Source organism: Plasmopara halstedii (genome assembly GCF_900000015.1).
Source record: "Plasmopara halstedii genome assembly, contig: Scaffold_658, whole genome shotgun sequence".
Classification (NCBI taxonomy): Eukaryota; Oomycota; class Peronosporomycetes; order Peronosporales; family Peronosporaceae; genus Plasmopara; species Plasmopara halstedii.
In genome coordinates this window covers 573,619-595,043 of record NW_020187575.1, presented here as the reverse complement: position 1 = coordinate 595,043, position 21,425 = coordinate 573,619, and the positions used below count along the sequence as shown (strand labels likewise).

At 42.5% G+C, this 21,425-nt stretch overlaps 8 protein-coding genes across 8 annotated transcripts; 5 read left to right on the top strand and 3 right to left on the bottom strand.

Moving 5' to 3' along the window:
* Positions 1–203: 203 nt before the first annotated feature.
* PHALS_13293 (Zinc finger, RING/FYVE/PHD-type) lies at positions 204–1,844 on the top strand (the record flags this gene model as incomplete). The annotated part of the gene is made up of 4 exons (XM_024729023.1): positions 204–977; positions 1,040–1,415; positions 1,479–1,720; positions 1,806–1,844. 4 exons carry the CDS (start codon positions 204–206, stop codon positions 1,842–1,844), a joined length of 1,431 nt encoding a protein of 476 aa, XP_024579442.1.
* A 4,409-nt stretch (positions 1,845–6,253) lies between these two features.
* PHALS_13292 (cation diffusion facilitator family) lies at positions 6,254–7,591 on the top strand (the record flags this gene model as incomplete). The annotated part of the gene is made up of 1 exon (XM_024729022.1): positions 6,254–7,591. The coding sequence occupies one exon, from the start codon at positions 6,254–6,256 to the stop codon at positions 7,589–7,591; it is 1,338 nt and encodes a 445-aa protein (XP_024579441.1).
* A 71-nt stretch (positions 7,592–7,662) lies between these two features.
* On the bottom strand, positions 7,663–9,277 carry PHALS_13291 (inosine-5-monophosphate dehydrogenase; the record flags this gene model as incomplete). Its single annotated transcript, XM_024729021.1, has 3 exons — positions 7,663–8,620; positions 8,675–8,886; positions 8,939–9,277. The coding sequence occupies 3 exons, from the start codon at positions 9,275–9,277 to the stop codon at positions 7,663–7,665; spliced, it is 1,509 nt and encodes a 502-aa protein (XP_024579440.1).
* A 3,023-nt stretch (positions 9,278–12,300) lies between these two features.
* Positions 12,301–13,308, top strand: PHALS_13290 (pectin methylesterase; the record flags this gene model as incomplete). The annotated part of the gene is made up of 1 exon (XM_024729020.1): positions 12,301–13,308. The coding sequence occupies one exon, from the start codon at positions 12,301–12,303 to the stop codon at positions 13,306–13,308; it is 1,008 nt and encodes a 335-aa protein (XP_024579439.1).
* Positions 13,309–14,588: 1,280 nt separating this feature from the next.
* On the top strand, positions 14,589–14,943 carry PHALS_14683 (uncharacterized protein). Its single transcript, XM_024729019.2, has one exon. It carries the CDS (start codon positions 14,623–14,625, stop codon positions 14,803–14,805), a length of 183 nt encoding a protein of 60 aa, XP_024579438.1. The 5' UTR covers positions 14,589–14,622; the 3' UTR covers positions 14,806–14,943.
* Positions 14,944–15,775: 832 nt separating this feature from the next.
* Positions 15,776–16,740, top strand: PHALS_13289 (FOG: PPR repeat; the record flags this gene model as incomplete). The annotated part of the gene is made up of 3 exons (XM_024729018.1): positions 15,776–16,213; positions 16,281–16,640; positions 16,702–16,740. The coding sequence occupies 3 exons, from the start codon at positions 15,776–15,778 to the stop codon at positions 16,738–16,740; spliced, it is 837 nt and encodes a 278-aa protein (XP_024579437.1).
* A 55-nt stretch (positions 16,741–16,795) lies between these two features.
* PHALS_13288 (kinesin heavy chain) lies at positions 16,796–19,069 on the bottom strand (the record flags this gene model as incomplete). Its single annotated transcript, XM_024729017.1, has 3 exons — positions 16,796–17,035; positions 17,098–17,169; positions 17,243–19,069. The coding sequence occupies 3 exons, from the start codon at positions 19,067–19,069 to the stop codon at positions 16,796–16,798; spliced, it is 2,139 nt and encodes a 712-aa protein (XP_024579436.1).
* A 677-nt stretch (positions 19,070–19,746) lies between these two features.
* On the bottom strand, positions 19,747–20,760 carry PHALS_13287 (pectin methylesterase; the record flags this gene model as incomplete). Its single annotated transcript, XM_024729016.1, has 1 exon — positions 19,747–20,760. The coding sequence occupies one exon, from the start codon at positions 20,758–20,760 to the stop codon at positions 19,747–19,749; it is 1,014 nt and encodes a 337-aa protein (XP_024579435.1).
* Positions 20,761–21,425: the final 665 nt, after the last annotated feature.

Here is a 21,425-nt window from a genome sequence, read left to right as displayed (position 1 = left end):
AGGACAGTTCTGACTGTGCTAACCTTGTGATCTGCAACACATATTTAAACTGGATCTTAATTACGTCCGGAAGCTCCCGTCCGCTTGTGTCTCGAGGTTTTGTCCATTCTGCACTATCGATGAATGTCACTACCACCTCTTCGTTTCGTGGGATTTGCTCTTCCAGACTGACCTATTTGCACTCATAATTAGAGTGAGCGACAATGGTAAGCATCACCCTCTCGGAACGAGAGAGACTTAACTTAATTGAACAGGGTGATCACATCTTCCTTGAGGTCCAAGAGCGGCTTTATGATGCCAAGAGGCAACGAATTACCGAGAACAAGGACAAACTTGTGACGACACTTGACACGTTAACTGTCTTTGGCTCTCTGGACGAAGTTACGGAGTTGTTTTTAAATGACGAGAAAAAGATGGTGCTGGACTATTCCGAGTCACTGGACATTGTCGTGCTTAAGCCCCCCACACCAGAGCGTCCACGTAATCGCACGAGTCTGCGGTGGTCACTTAGTCGTACACCAAGTCGCTTGTTGGCTCAAGACCAAGACTATTGCTACCTCGAAGTTATGAAACCTTACGGGACCCAGGACGGACGTCGTGGTTGGGCTCGAGTATCGCACTCGATCGAACACAAAGCATGTCCAGAGCCCAAGAGTCATGTGATACGAGCCGAGCTTTTGTACTGCGGGCTATTTTTTGAGGAAACAGACGAATTGGGTGTATTAAATGCCACGGCATTCTACAACATTAAAAGTAGCACGGCTTCATCTGTCTTGATGCCAATGGTTCAAAAAGCACGTGGAAAACGGACTGTGGAACTTCTCAATCATTATTTAAAGATGTCCCACATGATTCTTAGGTCAAAGAAAATTTCACTCACAAGAGCGTTGCAGCTACAAGGCGAGAAACGCTGTACTGCGTGCGCAAATTATCTTTCCATGTGGAAATTTAAAAACAATTGTGTCATGTGTGGATCGGTACGTCCGTTGAAATTTATCAACTATGTATGCCCAGTGAAATTAACTATGTCGTGTTGCAGTACTTGTGTGATAAATGTAGCGACATCGTGGTACGTAATTATCGTATTGATGGAGTTACTAGAGGACAAGTAGCATGTTTTGCGTGCTCACACCGACGCGGCAAAAAGATTTCGCAGACAATGGAAATCAGTGACGAATTTTACGCGCTTAATAACGGACCTGTCATGGATATGAACCATGACGATGGACTGCGGGATAAAAGCATTTCTTCCTTTGACATCGAGCAATGTCCCAAGTGGTTTGACGACGTTGGCACACCATCACAAGGTGTAGCCCAGGACAAGCCAAAAAGACTAGAAACGTGGCCTCAGCAACCAGCAACTTCACAGAGTAAGGAACAGCAAATTTCAAAACCAACGTCAAGAAGCTCAGAGTGTATGTATATGGAGCGAAGAAATATTGTGATTGTCTGCTAATCTTAATGTCTTTTAAATGCAGTCGTCCCACAACAGACATTTTTCATGCCCAATGCAGAAGCACAACGAAAACGTTGTAGTTCGCGTGCTACAAGTCAACATTCAGGAATGGGACAGGAGAAAGACTTTGTTGGGCGTCATCGAAGTCGAACAACGGGCAATTCAAGACTATCGAAAAGAGCGAAACCAACAAGTTGTGCACCATGGAAGGATGTGCATCACAAGTCCAATGCTTTAAAGGAGGAGTCAGTCAATGTTGCTTTGGTGGGTGTAGATCTCGACGAAATGAATTGCAGGTTGCGACGTTATACAACTAACGCTATTCCGGTTCAATCGATGGAATTCATAGAATCAAGACCTCGGGCAGCCAGCCGCTGCGATTTTGTAGACAGAACGCGCTATACACAATCGAGCCGTTCCATGCAACCATCTCTTGAAACGGATGTTTCTTTGGCCCGATATTCAAAGGAAAATCCCTGCGATTTATCGTATTTAGCCGGATTCAAGTAGACGACAGAAATAAAGACAATGCACAAGGTCACCACATGATATTATGCTACAAATCAGAATGAAATTGAATATTTTGCATAAACCATTTCTATCAAATATTCTTTGATTATTCAATTGTTTCACTACATTCTTCGTGATTATAACATGACATTCTATGAGTTTTCGTCGTCTTTTTGTGTCTTGAAATATAAACATGTTTGAAACTTGAGACAGACCTTGAGATGTTGACCTTACGTTGATCTTGGGATGAAACTTTTATCTGCTACGACACTTTAAGTACCAACATACATTTCCGACTCTTTAGACTTGAGGTGAGATGCTGGAATGCAATCGTCTATGAGTCATCATGTTCGCGACTGCAATTTACTCATTAGCGTTGGTCCGCTCTGAACCTAGCAGAAGTTGAAGCCTGTTATGCTTACCTTTATTGTCACAAACAGATTGAGAAAATCGGCGCGCATAGATTTCCACACGTGCGCTGAGACTATTTATTACCTACCTACATGCGTGTTACCGACAACTTCTAGATTATTATTCTTATCTTAGTCTTATCATCCCAACTGCCACCCTGAATAGTTTCAAACGCTATTGAAGCAGATGATAAGTTTAGGAGGCGTCATTATTCGGTTATTCTGATGCATTCGTAGGCTACTTGTTCAATACAAGTTAATCCCGTGGGTACTGAGCCGAACGATATTACACAGATCCGCTACCATGTTCGTATAGCGTTCATAATGCTTGTTCACACATTTGTTTAAGACGTGCGATTATTCCCCGGTGCATACCACAAGACAAGTTTTACGCAGCAAACATTAAATGAGTGTATCGTGATCAAGGGTTTGAATCTCTCGAAGCACAAAGTTTGAGGTCACTGTGCTTAGGGTACACTGTGGCCAGTATCCATACCCCTCCTTTTCACTATGGGTTTTACCATCAATTCAACAATTGAGCAGCCGCAAGCCTTCTTTTACTGCGACGACCGAGTACACGATGGCGAACAGGTGCTTCGAAGTCCTACGGGATATGGTAATTACTATCACTAAGAATTCAATACGAGGATTACTCTGGCGAGCAAGGGTCTTGTGGGGCATGTCATGGCCATCAAGGATTTGAGCAATATCACAGAGACGTGGCATTTGATCGACACGAAGGCATTGTATATCATTGCGCAAGGGTTGGGATCTCAAGATAAGGCCGACCACGAGTGCCATTGAGACATCGGGAACGCAACGCGATTTCTACAATATCTCGGAATTGCACAATCGCGTAGCAATAACGCGATGACTTCACATCTTCAAAGCATAGGTTGCACAAGTATGGCAGATTAACTATACTCTTTTGAAGAACTAGTTGTGGGTCTTCAGACAATGGGATAACGGGTTGACAAGTCGCGCCAGCCCGCGATACTTTTCAGTATTCTGACGTCGAAATATAATTGAAGTTATCGAATGCAAACTGCATCACATTGATTGATGCGAAGGAGAAGCTGCATAGAAAGGAGGACTGGAAAGGAGCGTTTTGCCAAAAGTGGAATGCTGGAAGAGTCAAAGGTGGAAGAGGAAACGTTCGAAAAAGTGGTGCCCACGCAATATCGGCGGATTAAAAAAAGTTTTTGATTGTGACCACGTTGGTCACATAAAGCGGAGCTGCACGATTGAAAACGAGTTAGCAGCGATGGTGCGGTATTTGCAGTGGGCGAAAGACGATCAGCAGAGTGGCTTATTGATAGTGGCGTTACATCCCGCATGACCCCGCTATTGCTTGAATACAAGGACTTTGATACAAGGATCAAAGTAACAATCGCGATTGGCAACACGTTACTCGTTGAAGGAGCCGCAACAATTAAAACTGACTGGTTTAGGCGGAAAGAGGGACTTGGGTGAGCATGAGTGTAGAGTTTTTACATTTGACGTGTGTCATCTGGATCAAAAAAGCGATTGCATCGGGCACAAGAATCGGAAAGCGTACATGTTAGACCTTGAGCAGGAAGAAGTATGTAACGTGGAAATGACAGCGCTGAGTGTGAGCTATGTTATGCTAGAATGGGTCACACAAACCTAAAGAATGCTTTTCCAAGATACAGCGCTCGACCAACGCATCCCGATGATCAAGCATAAACTATAAGCGCTGTGTGCCGGGTGACGAGGGGTAAGCAGACAGTCAAGGCATTTCCCTCATTTTCGTTGACAAAGACGACACACGTTCTGGAGCACGTGAACACAGATACATGGGTCCAATGCGGACTCAGATGCAAAATATATCCCCACCTACGCGAGACATGTTGCTATTTCTTTGATCAAGAGAAAGAGCAAAGTTGCTGGAAACTTTGAGAAATCCAAGTATCCTTCCTCATAATAACAGGGTGTCCGACTCAAATGCTGAATCTGACAGCGATATGTAATTCGTCAACAAAATGATGTGCGACATATGTCATCGGGGAGGCATCGTTTCCCAATGTTCTGCTTCATATAGCCTTCGGTGGAAAGAGTAAACGGAGAACAGACTATTATGGATAAGGCCCGCAGTATGCTTTACTATAAATCTGCTTCGACTGAATGACTGGTGGAAGCAATTAACATCGCACTTAATTTGATGAATGCTCGCCGAATATAGACATTTTGAAAACACGCTATATAGATTAACATTCATGAAGCCTCGGATGGATCACTTACGTATAAGGGTTTTTGGGTTTCGCCCATGTTGACGATGCAAAGGAAAGAAAGCTAGAGAGACTCACTCCAATTAATGATAGTAGCTCCTTTACAGACTGGGTCCACAAACCCTATGTTGTTCGATGGCGTCAGTTTTCTATTTTAGGCCACCCTGCGCTAACTGAGACTCGAAATCTTCCCGCAAGGGGGTTCTTCGGTCGCACTTGTGGAGGAGCCCGACCCGTTGTACCTCCCTATCAAGCGGTAAAAGGGGCACAAAAAGCCCCTGTGTTTTAAGCTTTCATTAATTTTTGGTCTTTGCGATGCTGGCAATATCCTGATAGCTTCAGAAGCGTAGGGCGATTATAAACGACGTGCGACTGCTGAAAGTACTAGACAATACGCTAGATGCCACATCCGGTTACTATATCCGTGCATCTGGCGACGGGGACATTGGTAAAACTATCGAGCCGTCATGTAGATTGAAGTGACAAAAACTCTTGTGCATGCACATGATGGCTGCTTTTAATTAACCCCACGTAGTAAAGTACCGATGCATAACATGTACTTGTCCCTCAATGTCTAAGCTAATGTCGCGCAGCTCTCGACCTAGCCTCTCTAAGCTAGCCGAGTGCAATCTTTATGCGGCTGCCGGGAGCAAGTCTGAAGCCTTTGTAAAGCCAAGACGCCAATAAATAACGACACCTTCTCGAATGTACACGACGCATCAAATTAAGATTTATTCTGAATGTTTTATAGCAAAGACCTGCGTGCTGCGGTGCTTTCAAGTACATTTAGATCAAATCCTATGGTGTATTGAAAAAAACGCTTTTTATCATAGGCTCTAAACTCATCTTAAGCATAATTGTGGCCCAATTTGATCTCGCCAGATCGGCAATGTTTGCCTTTCGATTGAAATCCATTGATTCATGCTACCAGCGGCGATCAAGACTCTTTCTTTAGAGGTTACAGCCGATGACTTAAAAAAACCCGTCAAAACTGAGCGATCAGTCGCCGGATTAGTCGCCCTGTCAGCTGCAATAGAAGGGGCTTGACCAGATCACGAGTGAGGAAATTATCGCTAATTACGTCGGAACAGGAGCATTGCATCAGAAACTTCTACGAGTATGAAAGAATACACCCTCCGTGGCATCATCGAATGAACTCATACGCTAAGAAAAGCGATATGTCGTACCCGCACCGCAATAGATACTTTAAATCTTGTTAGTCGATGCAATGAAGTAAAAAAAGGGTGTATTCGCTCATATATCACACTCAGTGATCAACGAGCCTTTTGGGTCAAATAAGCTTGCCTTATTAGAAAACATAATAAGGATTCTGCACTCAAACGCAAGTGACGCGAGTATGGAATGGCTTTATTTTCCTACAAGGGCTTCAACCCTTATTTATACCGCTCTCATATCGCAGTAGTTTTTACGACCAACTTCAAATCTGAGTACCTTCGTTAAGCATATCACAATACCTAAAATATCCTATTTTTGACTTAACCACAATATGATGAATTGATACCATCTGCAGAGTACGATTGACGACCTCTCTCCCAACTTGTCATCGGAGACTACCATTCCGGCTTCATCTCACATCACTTCACACGTGTCACTTTCGTAAATCAAGCATGGAAGAAGTCTCGCCACCTCAAAAGAAAAATCAGCAGTGCGGACTGAGCATCCCGGTGGACGCGTCAGAGGTAGCAACTCACGACCACCTTGTGGCAACGGAACACAAACACGATGATGATAGCAACGCGCAATCTGCCATGAAGAAACTACAGCTTGCTTGTATTTGTTCCTTTATCTTCATGTGCATACAATTTGCGGGCGGCTATTATGCCGACAGCTTGGCCATCATGACGGACGCAGCCCATTTGTTTTCGGACGTCGCCGGTTTCCTTGTGACGCTTTTTGCCATATATTTAGGCCAATTCCCAGCTTCAGCTAAAATGCCATTTGGCTTTCATCGTGCTGAGGTGATTGGAGCTTTATTGAGCGTGTTGTTGATCTGGGTACTAGCTGTAGGCCTCATGTTCACAGCTGTCAGGAGACTAATTGATCAAGGGCGTCCAGGCGCCGAACAGACTGTGGATGGAAGAGCTATGTTTGTCGTCGCAGTCTTTGGACTAGGTATCAACCTTCTTCTGATGAAAATATTGGGTCATGGACATCACCATGGACATGGACACAGTCACGGGCACGGACACAGCCACAGTCAATGCCACGGTCATGATCACGAACAGAGTGATGAACCTAAAAAGCTTGGAGTTGAGAACAGTTCGGGTGAGCTTGAAATCGTGCAGACTCCAATGTCGGCCATGGCATTGATTGACTGCGTCGAAGAGTCGACAAGCGTGTCAGTAGGGTTGACGCCATCATCATCAGTATTTGAAAACATTAATGTCAGAGCTGCATATATTCACGCATTAGGTGATTTTTTACAAAGCCTTGGCGTGTGTCTTGCGGGTGGTTTGATCTGGTATAACCCGTCGTGGCAAATGGCTGACCCGATCACGACTATTGTATTTTCATGCTTAGTACTTGGTACGACCATCGATATACTGAAGAAAAGTATACACATCTTGATGGAAGGCGCACCACCCGCACTCGATTTACGTCTTGTTGAAAAGCGCATTCGAGCACTTGAGGCTGTGTACGATGTCCATGATCTGCACATTTGGATACTCACAGAGGGTCATTATGCAGCCAGTGTGCACATTCTACCCAATGGTGAACCTCGTGCAGCACTTCGTGCAACACAGCAACTTCTGACATCACTAGGTGTACGACGACTTACTGTGCAAGTGGAGGACCCGACTGAAAAAAATTGGGATGAAGATCTCTACTGTAATTGGGCATCGTACTCGAACGTCGCAAATGAGGCAGAAAGTAAAATGTCAGTTCCACGTGCTGGGACCAAGAAGGCTGCGTATGACCCGCTGCCTTTTGGTTTGACCGATTAGCCTACAAATGTATTATTTAACATTAATCAGAAGCTGTATTTTGTCTAAGTTCGTTTCCGATGAGAGTGTACTTAAGTGGTTACGATAGGTTCTTCTGCTCTGTTCTTCAACTTGGTGTCGGAGGAAACCGCACGCGTTGCATCTTCTTTCGGTTCTTGTATAGAAACCGCATTGGTCAACGATGCAGTCTTTGTTTCCGTTGTCTCGGACTTTAATTCAGTCGCTGGATGCTTATGCTCAGTTCGCTTGAGCTCCATCTTGGACTTGAGAAACTCCATAAGACGAAAACCAGGCGTCGCGTCATGGTCTTTCGAGATCTCCCGAACAATATCTTTGATAGACAAGATACCAGCAAGTTCCTTCTCGCGATCTTGACGCATGACGCCAATGACAGGAAAGTGTCGACAATTTGACGTGGCTGCCAGATCCCAACACTTTTCTAGTGAATCCTCAAGCTGCAGAACCGAAGTAATCGGCGACATAACGTCCGTCACAAGCACTTGAGCGGGATCTTTCACTTCAAACAGAATCTTGTGAATGTAGTCGCGCTCCGTAAAGATGCCAAGAACTCGCTGATCCTTGTCAACGACCAAAACGGCCCCAAAATCGCGCTTTGCCATCTCTTCCACTGCTGCTGCCACCGTTACGTGATCTTCCGGACGAGTATTTAGAATCAACTGAATGCGTTTGTGCTTCTTCTTTAGCAGCGCCGCCGCTGTAACTACCGGAGTAAACGGCCTCGTAGCTTCTGCATCGACTGGCACCGATGCTTCCGTTTTCGCACAGTCAGCACCTTCAGCAACCATCGCTTTCTTGTCCACCTCCGCTTCAATGTCAGTCGATGATTCTGCTGTCGCTTCCTTGCGTTTTGTAGATTGATACTCTGCATACGCTCGGACGATATCCGTTATGGATAACACGCAGCGCATATCTTCTTCTTGCACTGATCCTCGCTTCACAGCGCTCGCCATGTCACCATTCACAACTGCCAAGTGTCGAATATTCTCTTTTGTCATCGTTGCTAATGCACTACACATAGCCCGTGAGCCTTTCGGCACAACCAAGATATCGTATCGCACTTACTCAATGACAGTTGTGCTGGGATGGATACACATAATATGCGAAGACATGACATCGCGCACATGTTTCTCCTCAGTCATCACTGTGCGTGGCGAGATCTTTTTTAGAATATCCCTCTCTGTAATAATACCGACAATCCCCTCATGAGCCTCCGTTACGATAAGGGATCCAGTGTTGCGCCCGACCATCGCCAGTACTGCGTCGTGCACCGTCTCCTGTGATATTCAATCGATAAGCTTGAGATTTCGATTTTACTTGGAGACTTACCGTGCCAGCAATGCTTTCCCACTCTTCAAAGTCAAATAGCGTTTTGTTGAGAGCTAGTTCCTTCTCACGCGCGTTCAACACGTCTGCAACAGTAAGCACCTTCGCTTTTTCCGCTCCGATGGTACTTAAGTCAATCTTCACATCAATTTCAGAGGTATTCGCTTCCGACACAGCAACAACTGGTTCAGATTCTTTCGTCGCCGAAGAATTCCATCGCACGCACGTTTGTGTCAGCGGACGATGGCACACCTGTAAGCATCGGGAGGATACAGACGCTCTCAGTGCATTGGAGGATTTTTGCACGAAAGTGCAGCGAGCTCGGAGCGTACGCACGATCATGGATTATTGGTATTTTTAAGAAATGAGTCATTGGTATTTAGAAATCGAGTGCAAAAAGTACTCTATTTGAAACTTACTATTTTTAAAATCACGGCTTGTGTAATTAAAATTAAAAGCTATATTCAGTAATTCGAGTTACAATATATCATACTAAACTAGTGTACCACGGACCTCTCTATACGGAGCCGCATCATATATTCACAATCGCACAAAATCGCAACTACAATCACACAGTTGTACTCCAGTAACATACAATCTAGTAGTAGTTAATAAAATTTAAGGAAATAAGACTTACAAACTTACAAAAAATAAAAAATTAAGTTTTATAAAGAGATTGCAGCGAATCCAAGTGTTACACATGACACATAATTTCATTTTTTTATGATATCACAGTATTACCATCATTCCAAAATGACTTTAAGATTGTCCTGGGCGCAGTAAACCGAAAATCGTCGCCGCATAAGTCAGCGCCTTTTGCCTGCCTGTCGATCTTAGCAAAATGTTGTAGTCCATTTTGTTTCTGGTCTGCCAAAAAATGCGTTCGTAATACCGACTTATGGTCTTTGTAGATCGTTTTATAAGATGTATCATCTTGCTGGTGATAGCAAGATTGTAACAGGATACCTCCAGCCATTATTCGACAAAATTATCCGCCAACATGGATTGCTAGTATTTTAGTTGAGATTATAGCGAGTGTCACGAATATGACTGAAAGCAAGGATGTTTAAAAGCCAAATGCAAATGTCAAGGTCAAACAAAACACTCATCAACTCGTCGTCGATGAAAGCGTTATACTAAACGATCTTAATATATCGATACATGCACTTTTGCGAACTATAAGATTAATTTGCGTCCTTGCTAATAAGCCGTAAACTAAATCTGATAGAATGAAAAGCGGGTGATGAATATGTAATCGCTCACATTTCGGGAGTTTGAAGACTCTCATTCGTCATTGTCGCTACCTATGTTTTTAATTTTCAATTAATTTCTTCGTGCTGTGCAACGCGATCCATTGTAGTAAGTAATTTTTAACATTGTTTAGAGCTTAAGACTCGACCTGCAGCTGTAAATACACAAAACGCGGATATGTTGGCAAACTCCCCCGTGAATATCGATGTCGCTGTCGCACAATGCGTTTTTTAAACAATACGCGGCGTTGTGGTCAGGTATCTGTTCCATCAAAGTCAACTTATAGCTCTTGAGTGTCCTCGCCAACGATTATATAACATTGTTATCGTGGCTTTATATATTCTGAATCCGACTTCTTCAATAGCCTGGTGGCGGGGTCGGATCGAGCATTTTACTATCTATCTTAATAAACCTGTGAAAAGCCAAAACCCATACATTATCAGCTTCATCTATCGTCAATTTACTTCATCATGTACTTAATCTTGGTATCTCTGATCCGAGGGACAAAAGTTTAACGTGTACGTACACCGTAATTCGGATCATGCAAAAGTAGTCTACATGCGTAGCAACATGATAAAACGAATACAAAGTCTGGCGCCTATGGATTTCGATCTCACTCTCAGCATAGGTGCCTTGAACATGAATTGCACTCGTATGACCTATCGGTTTTCACCGAGAGTCGGTTTGGTGATGTTTTTGATCCAGGTACATAGTATAGTGTTGCGTTCGTTATGCACATGACCATTCTAAGCATGAAAAAGCTAGAAAGGTTGTTCCTCTCGCATATAGCAGTAAATGTATATTATCATCGACAATCAAACGATTAAATACACCAAGTGTCATGGTATTATGTTTATATAGTAAAAAATCTCGAGCTCAAAAATATAGTACTACATGGTAGCCAGGCTACATACAGACCCTTCACGCGAGGGCAAGCTCTACGCTCATCCAAGTAAGTAGACAGGACGTTGGAACATAAAGAGACTCGATACCAACTACGAACAATCCCAGAATCAATCACCGAGATGTGCAATGTGTTCTACGCTAAACTATTACCCGGTACTACGTGTGTGTTACGCTGACTTCTTACCGGTACTGGTGGCTGCCTGCGACAATATTATTTTCCACTTCCTTCAGATAAATTTCCCTATGTCACGCTTGGCGACGTTCAAAGCACAGTTAAATAAGTGCAGCAATATCCTTATATATTGTACATCCAAAGACTATATTCAATCACTTCTTGTCGTCGTAGACATATAGGAATAGCGCTCAATGAAGATTTTAAATTGCAATTTTTCGACTCAAGAAATATCTGACTAATGTCAGATTTATTACTGACAAATGTTTCAAAGTTGATAAAATCCTATTCGGCTCGGTAATAAAAAGGTTGAATTTATTTGTGACCTAACCGAACATTTGGGTAGAAATGGCCAGCGATGTTGTTGAAACGTAACAATGTAATAGGTTCTGGTTAATCAATCATCAAGACTAAGTCTTGATCATACAAGACTATCCCAAGAAGATTTCAATGAGATTAAATTGTCTATCCACACTTGTATACATACGGTCATTGGTTACAAAATCGTCGCATGTTCGACCATAATACGTGTCCGTGAAGGCAAGCTGTTCACGGTCATTGACAAAGAAAACACTCATTACACTGGATCTCACCCTTTTAAGTGAGCAGCAGTCCGCACATTCACGTAAAGAAGACCCTGAACCATGTCAACTGACTTTTTCATCTTATGGTGTTGTCATCCACGCTGGAAACTTCGTTGGCATAATCGTTGAAATAAAGATATTTGATATTGAAAGCATCTAGTTGTAGGGTTGTAATCAAGGTAGTATGACCTTCGGATCATATATACACACGATGATGATCAAAAGATGGATGAGTAATTCTATACAGACCCAACTTCGTGTCAAGAATTATCTATGGATGGACCTTTTTACGAAAGTATGTTAGCTATCGTCTCGACGAATGCCGTGATTGAAACCTCTGCCGTATAGCAACCCTGCGAAAGCTAAATACCTTCTAACATTCTGATGTTCACAAGTACAATCTCACTTTCAAACTTTCCTCGATCTAAGTCATTCGCTGTCAAGTTATGCGCATGTTTGGTCTACCACTCGCAGTGTTTGCTACGCTTGTAACACCTCTATTAGCTGGTTGCGATGGTCCTCAAGCAAGAACATCTCCTGCTGATCATGAACATTGGATTGTTGTTGATAAGTCGGGTGCATATCCTGGAAGTTACAAGACGGTCGAAGAGGGTATTGCTCAGCTAAATGAGAAAAAATCAAACCTCTTCATCTTCCCGGGTGCGTACTGTGAACAAGTCGTCATTCCTAAGGACTTGGATCGAGTGTCTGTCCAAGGATACACATGTGATACGACCAAATATCGAGAAAACACAGTGACAATCACCCAAGCCAAAGCACAACGTGACCTATCTAAAGATGAAAAGAATCAAAACTTTCAGACTAGCACAATTGGAATCAAAGCCAATCAAGTCAAGTTATACAACATTAACGTGGCCAATACTGCTGGTCGAATTCCAGTGAATGGACAAGGAGTAGCGGTCTTCGCAGGAGGCAATGACCATGGCTTTTACGGCTGCAGCTTTACAGGATACCAGAATACACTGGCTGCTAACAATGGTCGTATTCTTATTGCTGGGTCACACATCAGTGGAGCTGTTGACTTTATCTTTGGTCAATATGGCATGCTGTGGTCCGAAAAGTGCAACATTGAGGTCGTTGGCGATGGCTGGATCACTGCCAATGGTAACAAAGATGACGATGTCGAGTCGGAATTCGTTTTCAATCGCGCAGATGTGAACGGCAAGGGCCACGCTTTCTTAGGTCGTCCGTGGCAGAAATATTCGCGTTGTGTGTGGCAAAATAGTTACCTGGACGACATTGTGGATCCAGAAGGATGGTCGGAGTGGAATGGCGGGCCGACAGATAATGTTTACTTTAAGGAATTCAAGAACAAAGGCCCTGGTGCTAACACCGACAAACGCGTGCCTTTTAGCGGTCAATTGGACAAAGCTGTAAAAGTCGAAGATATTCTTGGCGATGTCGAAGGAGATTTCTTTTACGATAGTAGCTTTATGTAAGAAGCGCGTTGTCTTTTGAGCTCATACTTAAATGTCTAAACTAGCCATCACTTTAATTGATAAGAAGTTTATATTCTCTTGACTTGTATACGCTGGAATTGTTTAACACACTAACCATAAACAATCTATCAAGATGAAATCAAGCCTGAAGGTTAGACGAGGTAAAAGAATTGCAGTCGTATCTTTCCATTGTCTGACACGACTGTGGGATATAAAGTTACTCACAAGCTACAATCAATTTGTTCTTAACGCAATATGTTTGCAGGAGGTTGAAGAGAACACTGACCTCTTGTCACGTCAGACTCCTAATAATTGCCGTAAATTCCGTTGGTAAAGGCGTGGAATTTGATGATGCGTCGTAATCGGTAAGACAGCAAAGATTCTGTTCATTAAATTGCAATCAAATAGTTAGAAAACTACGTGCGTGCCCTGTCCAGCTGACTCAAAGCCACTTGATTGCCCTCACAAGCATCGACCCCACGATTGGAATTGTATTCATATTTTTTTCCATTTCTTGTCTCATTTCTTCGAAACAGCCTCCATCGTTTGATCGTTGACTGTTTTTATTAAACCACATCAACATAAAGTTTGATTTCCAAGACCAGATTTACGGTCATTCTTGTCAGTAGCGGAAACAATGTCGCCATCCAGTCAAGGTAATCTATCGCGGGCTTAATCCTTTGCAAGCTCGGCCTTAATTATCGACGAGTTTTCGCAAAATCACCTTCTCAACTGCTAAATTCGCAGCTTTTTGGATGTGTTTGACTCCAGCTCCACAGACGAATACTCAATGATATGCTGTCCAGGATCAAGTACTACGATTGTCCACATTACAACCATGTTCAACAAATGCTCTAACAGAGATTTTTAAAGCCTGGAATAGCTTTGTGACGTGCGATAGACATGCTGCGCTGCTCAAAAGTATCGAATTTATAAGATTGAAGCTTTGTTTCAACATCGACTTTTGAGCTCATTTAAGACAGGAAATGCATGGCAGGAGCTAAAGTAGTGGAGAGCACCATGAGTACTTGCTATAGTGTTGCCACTAAGCTACAGAAACTACAAGTGCCAGCATTTTTGAAGAGATAAATCTCATTAGGAAGCGGCTTGTGTTGTCGTATTGAACTATCGAAATGAAAATTGGCAAGGTAGACTAATGTTAGTGTCTTTTCAATGCTACCAGTGAGCTTGCTCCACTTTGAATTAGATCCTTGCAGACTTACCAATAAGCAACCGCTGTTTAACTTTAAAAACGACATTTGCGGTACAAGTGAGTTAACCTGGTTGACGTGAGGGTACTTTAACTCAAACACTATGTGGCCGGGATTACAAAAGTACGCAAGAATGGTGATGCTTAAGTTTATAAACAAACGTTGTTGTGGTGTTTATGTTGAAGCCACCTCATATCAACAAATGTGTGGGTCATTGTTCGCTTTCGTTAACTTGTCAGCAAGAAGATATCATCAACATGACAATGCTTGTCAGAATACGGGGTGAGAATTAGATAATTCTAATTTATTGCAATATACACTTAAGCTTACAAGCACTTATATCTTGATGAGCTCATTAAATTAGAAGAGTTTTTTTAGATCCACGGTACCAAGCCAATGGTTGTAGTGATGGCCGAAGACTCTATCCACTCTACGTTGTTAAATGCGGACACATAGAAACCAATCTTCCGCGAACCTGGGGACACAGCAACCCAGCTGCGTTTGTTAGCACTTTTGTCATTGTGACATCCGAGTCTGTAAAAGACTCTATCCCCGCAGGGGATAGAACATTCAATCTTCACTTACTTGTCCTTATGACAATACAACACGCTTGACATACTCTGTTTTAGTTGTTCCCGTAGGATTAACACACTTGGCGGTATAAGGTCCAAAATCGTAATCGCTGACTGGAAGGCTCTTACAAGCAATGAGAATATATTAGCACGAAACGTTCGTAATCATCCTAATCCGGCGTCTTTGGGAACACAACCGACTTCCACGCTGTGATCGCCTTTGTTAAGCGTCCAGGTTTATAGAGCAGAGATGGATTACCTCTCCTTCTGAAAAAGTGTTTTTTTCATTTTTACATGACACTGCTCCGTCCATATGGAGCAACAGCTTGTCACGCGTCGCGCTAATGGCCCCCAAACTATGGACTGCGTGCAAAAATAGTTTTCTATATGCGGTACATTTGGATTGGGCATTCCTAACAGACGCGACAAATGTCACGGTTGCCCACGATCTGTTAGTTTAATCCAACACACACGGTCAGCAAATCAGCAGTGACGAAACAATTACAGAAGAGCAAGTTAAAACTTATGAAGATTGTAGACGGAGCTACCTTGTTAAAAAGCTTGAAATTCTAACGTTAATCATATAATTAATTTCGACAGGATATGGTAACTTGTACAATAACAGATATAAGATGAAATAAACTTATGCAATTTTTGCTTCCTCTTTCAACACCTACAACCGAAATGCCCGCGCTCCCCTCGTTAACTTTTGCGCTGCGACGTCCTCTGCAATCAACATTACGGCATTTTCATGTATCCACATCTCTCCAGATGTCTGTTGCATTGTCTGCTGCTCCTCTTAAGTCCAAAAACACGCTTTCCAATGTCAATGATAGCCACTTTTTAACACTCTTGAAGCATTCAATCTCCCAGCGCCATCCTACACAAGCACTGAGTGCATTGGCAAAGCTTCAGACACCACCTGATGCATCTGTATTGAAACAGCTTGCAGTGCTTTTGGCTAGACAGAAAAAGAATCGAGCACATGCGCTTCAGGCTTTTGAAGTCCTACGTGAAGTGTATCAATCTCCGGGTCTTAAACCAGACGACTATATGAAATTAGCATCAATTTATGTAATGGATGCATGCCTTCGATTTCGTATGTTGGATCAAGCAATGGAGGTGCGATTCATTTCTATATTTCTTTATTCGATTCAAGAGTTCGGACTGATTGAATCCGTTCATTTAGCTATACGATGAAGCATCGAATCAAGCTGTTGTGTTGGACTTACCTGCGTACAATGGACTCTTGACGGCGCTAGTGGATGCAAAGAGATTAGATGAAGCTACGGAAATATTACGAGACATTGTAAGAGGTGAAGATGTGTGTCCGATGGAACAAACGTTCTTGCCAGTGCTTCTTGAACTTGTAAAAAGTCACGAATACGACCAAGTGACGGACTTGATGCGACAAGGAGCGACACGAGGAGTGGAATTTACAAGTGAAACGTTTTATCCACTTTTAGAAATCACTGAAAAGGATTCGTCGTCATCAGATTCGCTTATCAAGTTTCTCTCGTATGTCGAAGAAGCATGGGATGAGTATCAGGTATCCAGTAACAAATTTAATGATGTTTGATAGCTTTTAACATTTATTACGAATTTCCTAGGACTTTGATTCCGAAGATGACGACGACACTATTGAGTAGTCTGTGCAACACGTTTTGATGCAACGTAATATACGCTTTTGTAGCGTCTGCTACTTCAGTGCAAGGTACGCGTGGCATTAAATCGACAAGATGACGTGCCTGGGCCCATACGTCCAATTTTAGGAACTGCGCTTGCTTTTCTGATCTCTGGCAATGAGCGTTGTTGTCCCGTGTTGTTATTGCTATTCTTGATACTCGAGATTGTTCTACGATCAAGTGCTTTCTTTTCAAGACAACCAACTCTTGTTTGAAGCTTTGAAATTGCTCCTTCGTACAGATCTTCCATTTGCTGGAGCTGAACAATAAGGTTAGACACGATCTGATTTGATAGCAAGTCATACAAGTTACTCTTCGTACAGTTTCCTTAGGTACAAACTCAGCATCAAGTTGATCTTGCAGTTTTTCACGCTGAGTCTCACTTGCTCTTATCTGCACCAACATACAACTTTACTATCAACAAGGCACATTCAAACTCTCCAACAAGACAATCAAAGTGAAGTACCTGAACTCGCAATGTTTCCAACTCTTTCTCCAGTATTTTCACTGTAGCCATCGCTCCATTGCGTTCTTTTTTACAATCTCGTTCTTCTTGCACAAGCTCAGCAATTCGTTCCGTCGTCTCTTCTTCAAGTTGAAAGAAACGCATTTTGAACTCCTTCAATTCCCGTAATGTATGAAGCACTTGAGTCTTTTCACCCGCTAATTCTCCTTCAAGATCGTGCCATTCCTGACTCGCTTCATCTGCAAGTCGTTTATACGTTTCAACTTGTCGTGTACACGCATTATTCACTTGAGCAACATCCTGTGCATGTTGCGTAACAAGATGCTGAATTTCCACTCGCATTTGCTCAAGATCATCGTCTCGATCAACAGATTCTCGATCATGTCTTGTAGCAGTTCGCACTGCTTTGAGCTCAAATTCTAAAACTTGAATCTGTGAACGAGCTTGAGTCAATTGATCTTCAGCATTTCTCGCTCGATTCTTCTCTTCAATAGCTACAACTTGAGCTTGTTGTGAACGCTCTTGTTCTTCATCTAGAGCTTGTCGCATCTCTTCGTATAATGTTCGATAATCAAGCACAGACAAAGCTGATCGATGAGGTCGTACAGTCACTTTCATTGCTCGATGGCCAAATTGTAATGTCTGGAGTGTCTCGAGAGCTTCAGTAAGTGCAGGTGTGACTGTGATGATAAGTGCTGTCTTTGCATTCCCACCTAGACTCGATTGTAATAAGCGCGTCAATTTACTATCGCGATATGGAACGTGGTAACTCATTTGAGTCTGTTGAGATTGTTTACTAAGTGCAGAGATACAATTCCCGAGTGCAGAGAGACTTAAATTAATTGCTTTGAGTTCATTTAGATGTCGTCCAAAGACTCGTGCTTTCTTCACACGTTCAGATCCTGCAAGGTCGACTAAGTATAAATGACTGAGACGAATGACTGGATGAGTTGTACTGGATGGTGCAAATTCTTTCCGTTCAATACGAAGGATGAGAATTGTATGACTACGACTAGACTGAGCATTCATATGCGTACTAGAAACAGCACGATGTTCATTCCCACGCTTCAATAGCTTCCAACATTCATCAACAGTAGCCACAGAAACAATCGCTGCTCCATCAATGTAAACCCCACGATCGATATCTTCTCGAATTAAAATGGAACCTGGGACAGTCTCAGGTTCTAATAAATCAAACAGACGTTCACAATAAATCTGTACGTAACTTAACGCAACTGTCGTCTTTGCATGCGTTCGAGTCGCTTCAGCACGTGTGAAAATATCTTCAAGTGCACGAGGAATCACTCCACGTTCATCGTTTTGAACAAGATCATCTGGTCCTACCATTGTATGTGTTTTACCAGTCGCTGTTTGGCCGTATGCTAAGATCGTACCATTATAGCCTGCCATAACATCTTCGACAATTGGAGCTGCTACACGATCAAAGACCTTTTCTTGCGTAGAAGTCTCGGTAAACGTCCCATCAAATTCAAACGATCGCACTTCTCCATGTGCTGCATTAGAAGCTTGAAACGTCACACTTCGATCATCTGACTGCATGATTACGGATGGTAGCAATGACGGAGTACATTGACGACCCTTTTCCGTAATAAAAGTTACGAGATCTGGTTCGGAAGTCTCGGGAGTGAGTTCAGTAGCAGGGTGTTCACTCTCGTTATGATCTAAACGTTGATTATCTTCATTCAAATGCTGGCAATATTCATCATAACTCCATCCATCGCGTTCACGTTGTAGTAAAGGTCTTACACGACAGAAAACTTTCACTCGCTCCACACTTCGACTCTCACTCTTGGAAACATCATCCATCACTATCTTACTTTAAGTTACTAAACGTCGAATGTCTTTGAAACGACCTGGAATATTTTTAACACGTTTAGTCAGAAACGACAAAATCGACTTATGTACAAGTTGATCGAAGATCGAATGTAGCTACAGCTACACATTGGAATCTTAAATATCAACGGTAACGTCTTAGCACGATCCATCTTTTTTATATAAGACAAGTCTTCTGTCTTAATCCTTCCCCTTTACGAGGTGTGAGATTCACGGCTCTTAACGTACGCGTAGATGTGCCATTTTCATAGAAACGTTGAGGCTTGTACCTTTTGATAATGCTCTTCATTCATTTGTCACGCGTTATGCTGATCCTTTCTTGTCTGATTCCTGAGCTGACGCAAGCAATTGGGAATCAATGTAGACATTTTCGATGAATTTGTGCTGAGGAACTATCTTTTCAAATAGTGAGGTCAAATCTAACATAAGCAGATATTCCTAGTATTTACTACATTGCCATTCTTAAGATTTGATGAGGTCGATAGGCGCAAAGAACGAGGTGTGGGATGCATCCCCATCAACAACTGCTGATCATAGGATGAGCAAACGTCAAGAAAAGATGCTAAAGGTTTGAATGAAATAGAAGTAGCTTTCAAGTTAAAAAAATATTTTTATCAATGATTGTGCTTATCCTAAAAGTCAAAAAGCTGCTACATGAATCGACTGTCGTAAATGAAATCCCCAACAACGTTTCCAAGGAGTTGTTCAATCGTCATAGCACAACCCAATAAACCACTGAACGATACGCGTTGATCCATGGTAGCACCAAGGCCTTGATTGTTGAATTCTCGATAGAAAACATTGTCTACCGAATCGTCGTTCCACTTCGACCAACCCTGTGGATCCACCACTTCTCCTAGAAAACTATTTTGCCAGATACAGCGGGAGTATGGTCGCCATGGACGACCTAGAAAGGTACGACCAATACCATAAACAGTTGCACGATTAAACACAAACTCCGATTCCCGAGTCCAATTGTTATTTCCATTAGCAGTGATCCAGCCATCACCCAGGACCTCAATATCGCATTTCTCGGCCCACATCAAGCCTTTTTGACCAAAGATAAAGTCAACAGTGCCGCTGATATGTGAAGAAACAATGAGAATACGACCGTTGCTGGCAGCAAATGTATCCTGGTACCCCGTGAAGCTGCAGGCGTAAAATCCATGATCTTTTCCACTGGCAAACACAGCTACACCTTGTCCATTCACTCGAATCGGACCAGCTGTATTGGCAACGTTGATATTGTACATCTTGAACTGATCGGCTTTGATACCAAGAGTACTTGTCTGGAAATTGCGATTGTTAGTTTCATTCGCAGGAAGATCACGTTGTGCTTTCGCATGCGTAATTGTCACTGTGTTCAATGCATACGTGGTCGTATCACATGTGAACCCCTGTACAGTCACATTGGTCAACCCACTTGGGATAACCACTTGCTCAAGGTATTCACCTGGGTAGATAAAAAGGTTTGATTTCATTTGGGAAAGATTCGCAACACCTTCCTTGACGGTCTTGTAACTTCCGGGGTATGCACCCGATTGATCAACGACGATGGAGTGGTCAGGATCATTAGGACAAGTCTTTGCATGAGGACCTTCACAAGCAATTAATGGTGAAACGAGCGTGGCAAACACTGCAAGCGGTAGACTGAAATGACGCATTGCTTGATAATGATTTGAGAAAAGGTTTAAGAAAGAGCAAACTTATACGAATCGAGGAAAGTTGGAAAATGAGCTTGAACCGCGAACAAAACATCATGGTAGCAGCTATTCAAAGCTAGTCACAGTAGATTCCACGCGTATCGCAGACGATGACGGTAAGAGTTCTAATTTAAGTAGATAAGCTTAATAGACTCATGATAGTTATCATCCTTCTCATCTCTCTTTTGATCATTCTCATGTTCCAAGGATTCTGATCTCCATTACATGATACCTTTCACATCTGGGAACAAAAGATGGGAAATCGATGGCTATGCACTGGGTTTGTACTACTTTTGTAGTGGGAAAATTTGAAGCCACTTGCTTCGAAATTTATTGGTCGGTGCACAGTCTGTTTCTGTTTTGTGGTTGAAAATGCTGAGACTTCTGAACACTATGAATTCTTACTCTACATATACATTTTTTGATCGTGACTCAATAATTGTGTGATACAAGGACAGATTTTTATCATCAACTTTTTTAATCTCCCAAGCTGTAGCCTCATTAAAGCTGCACTTGTATCTACTATCAACATTTGATAAGGCAAGCTGGAAATCTTAGGCACACCAAAGTGATCATATAAAAAGCTTTTCTAGAAATACCTATAATTAAAGAACCGAAAACATTAC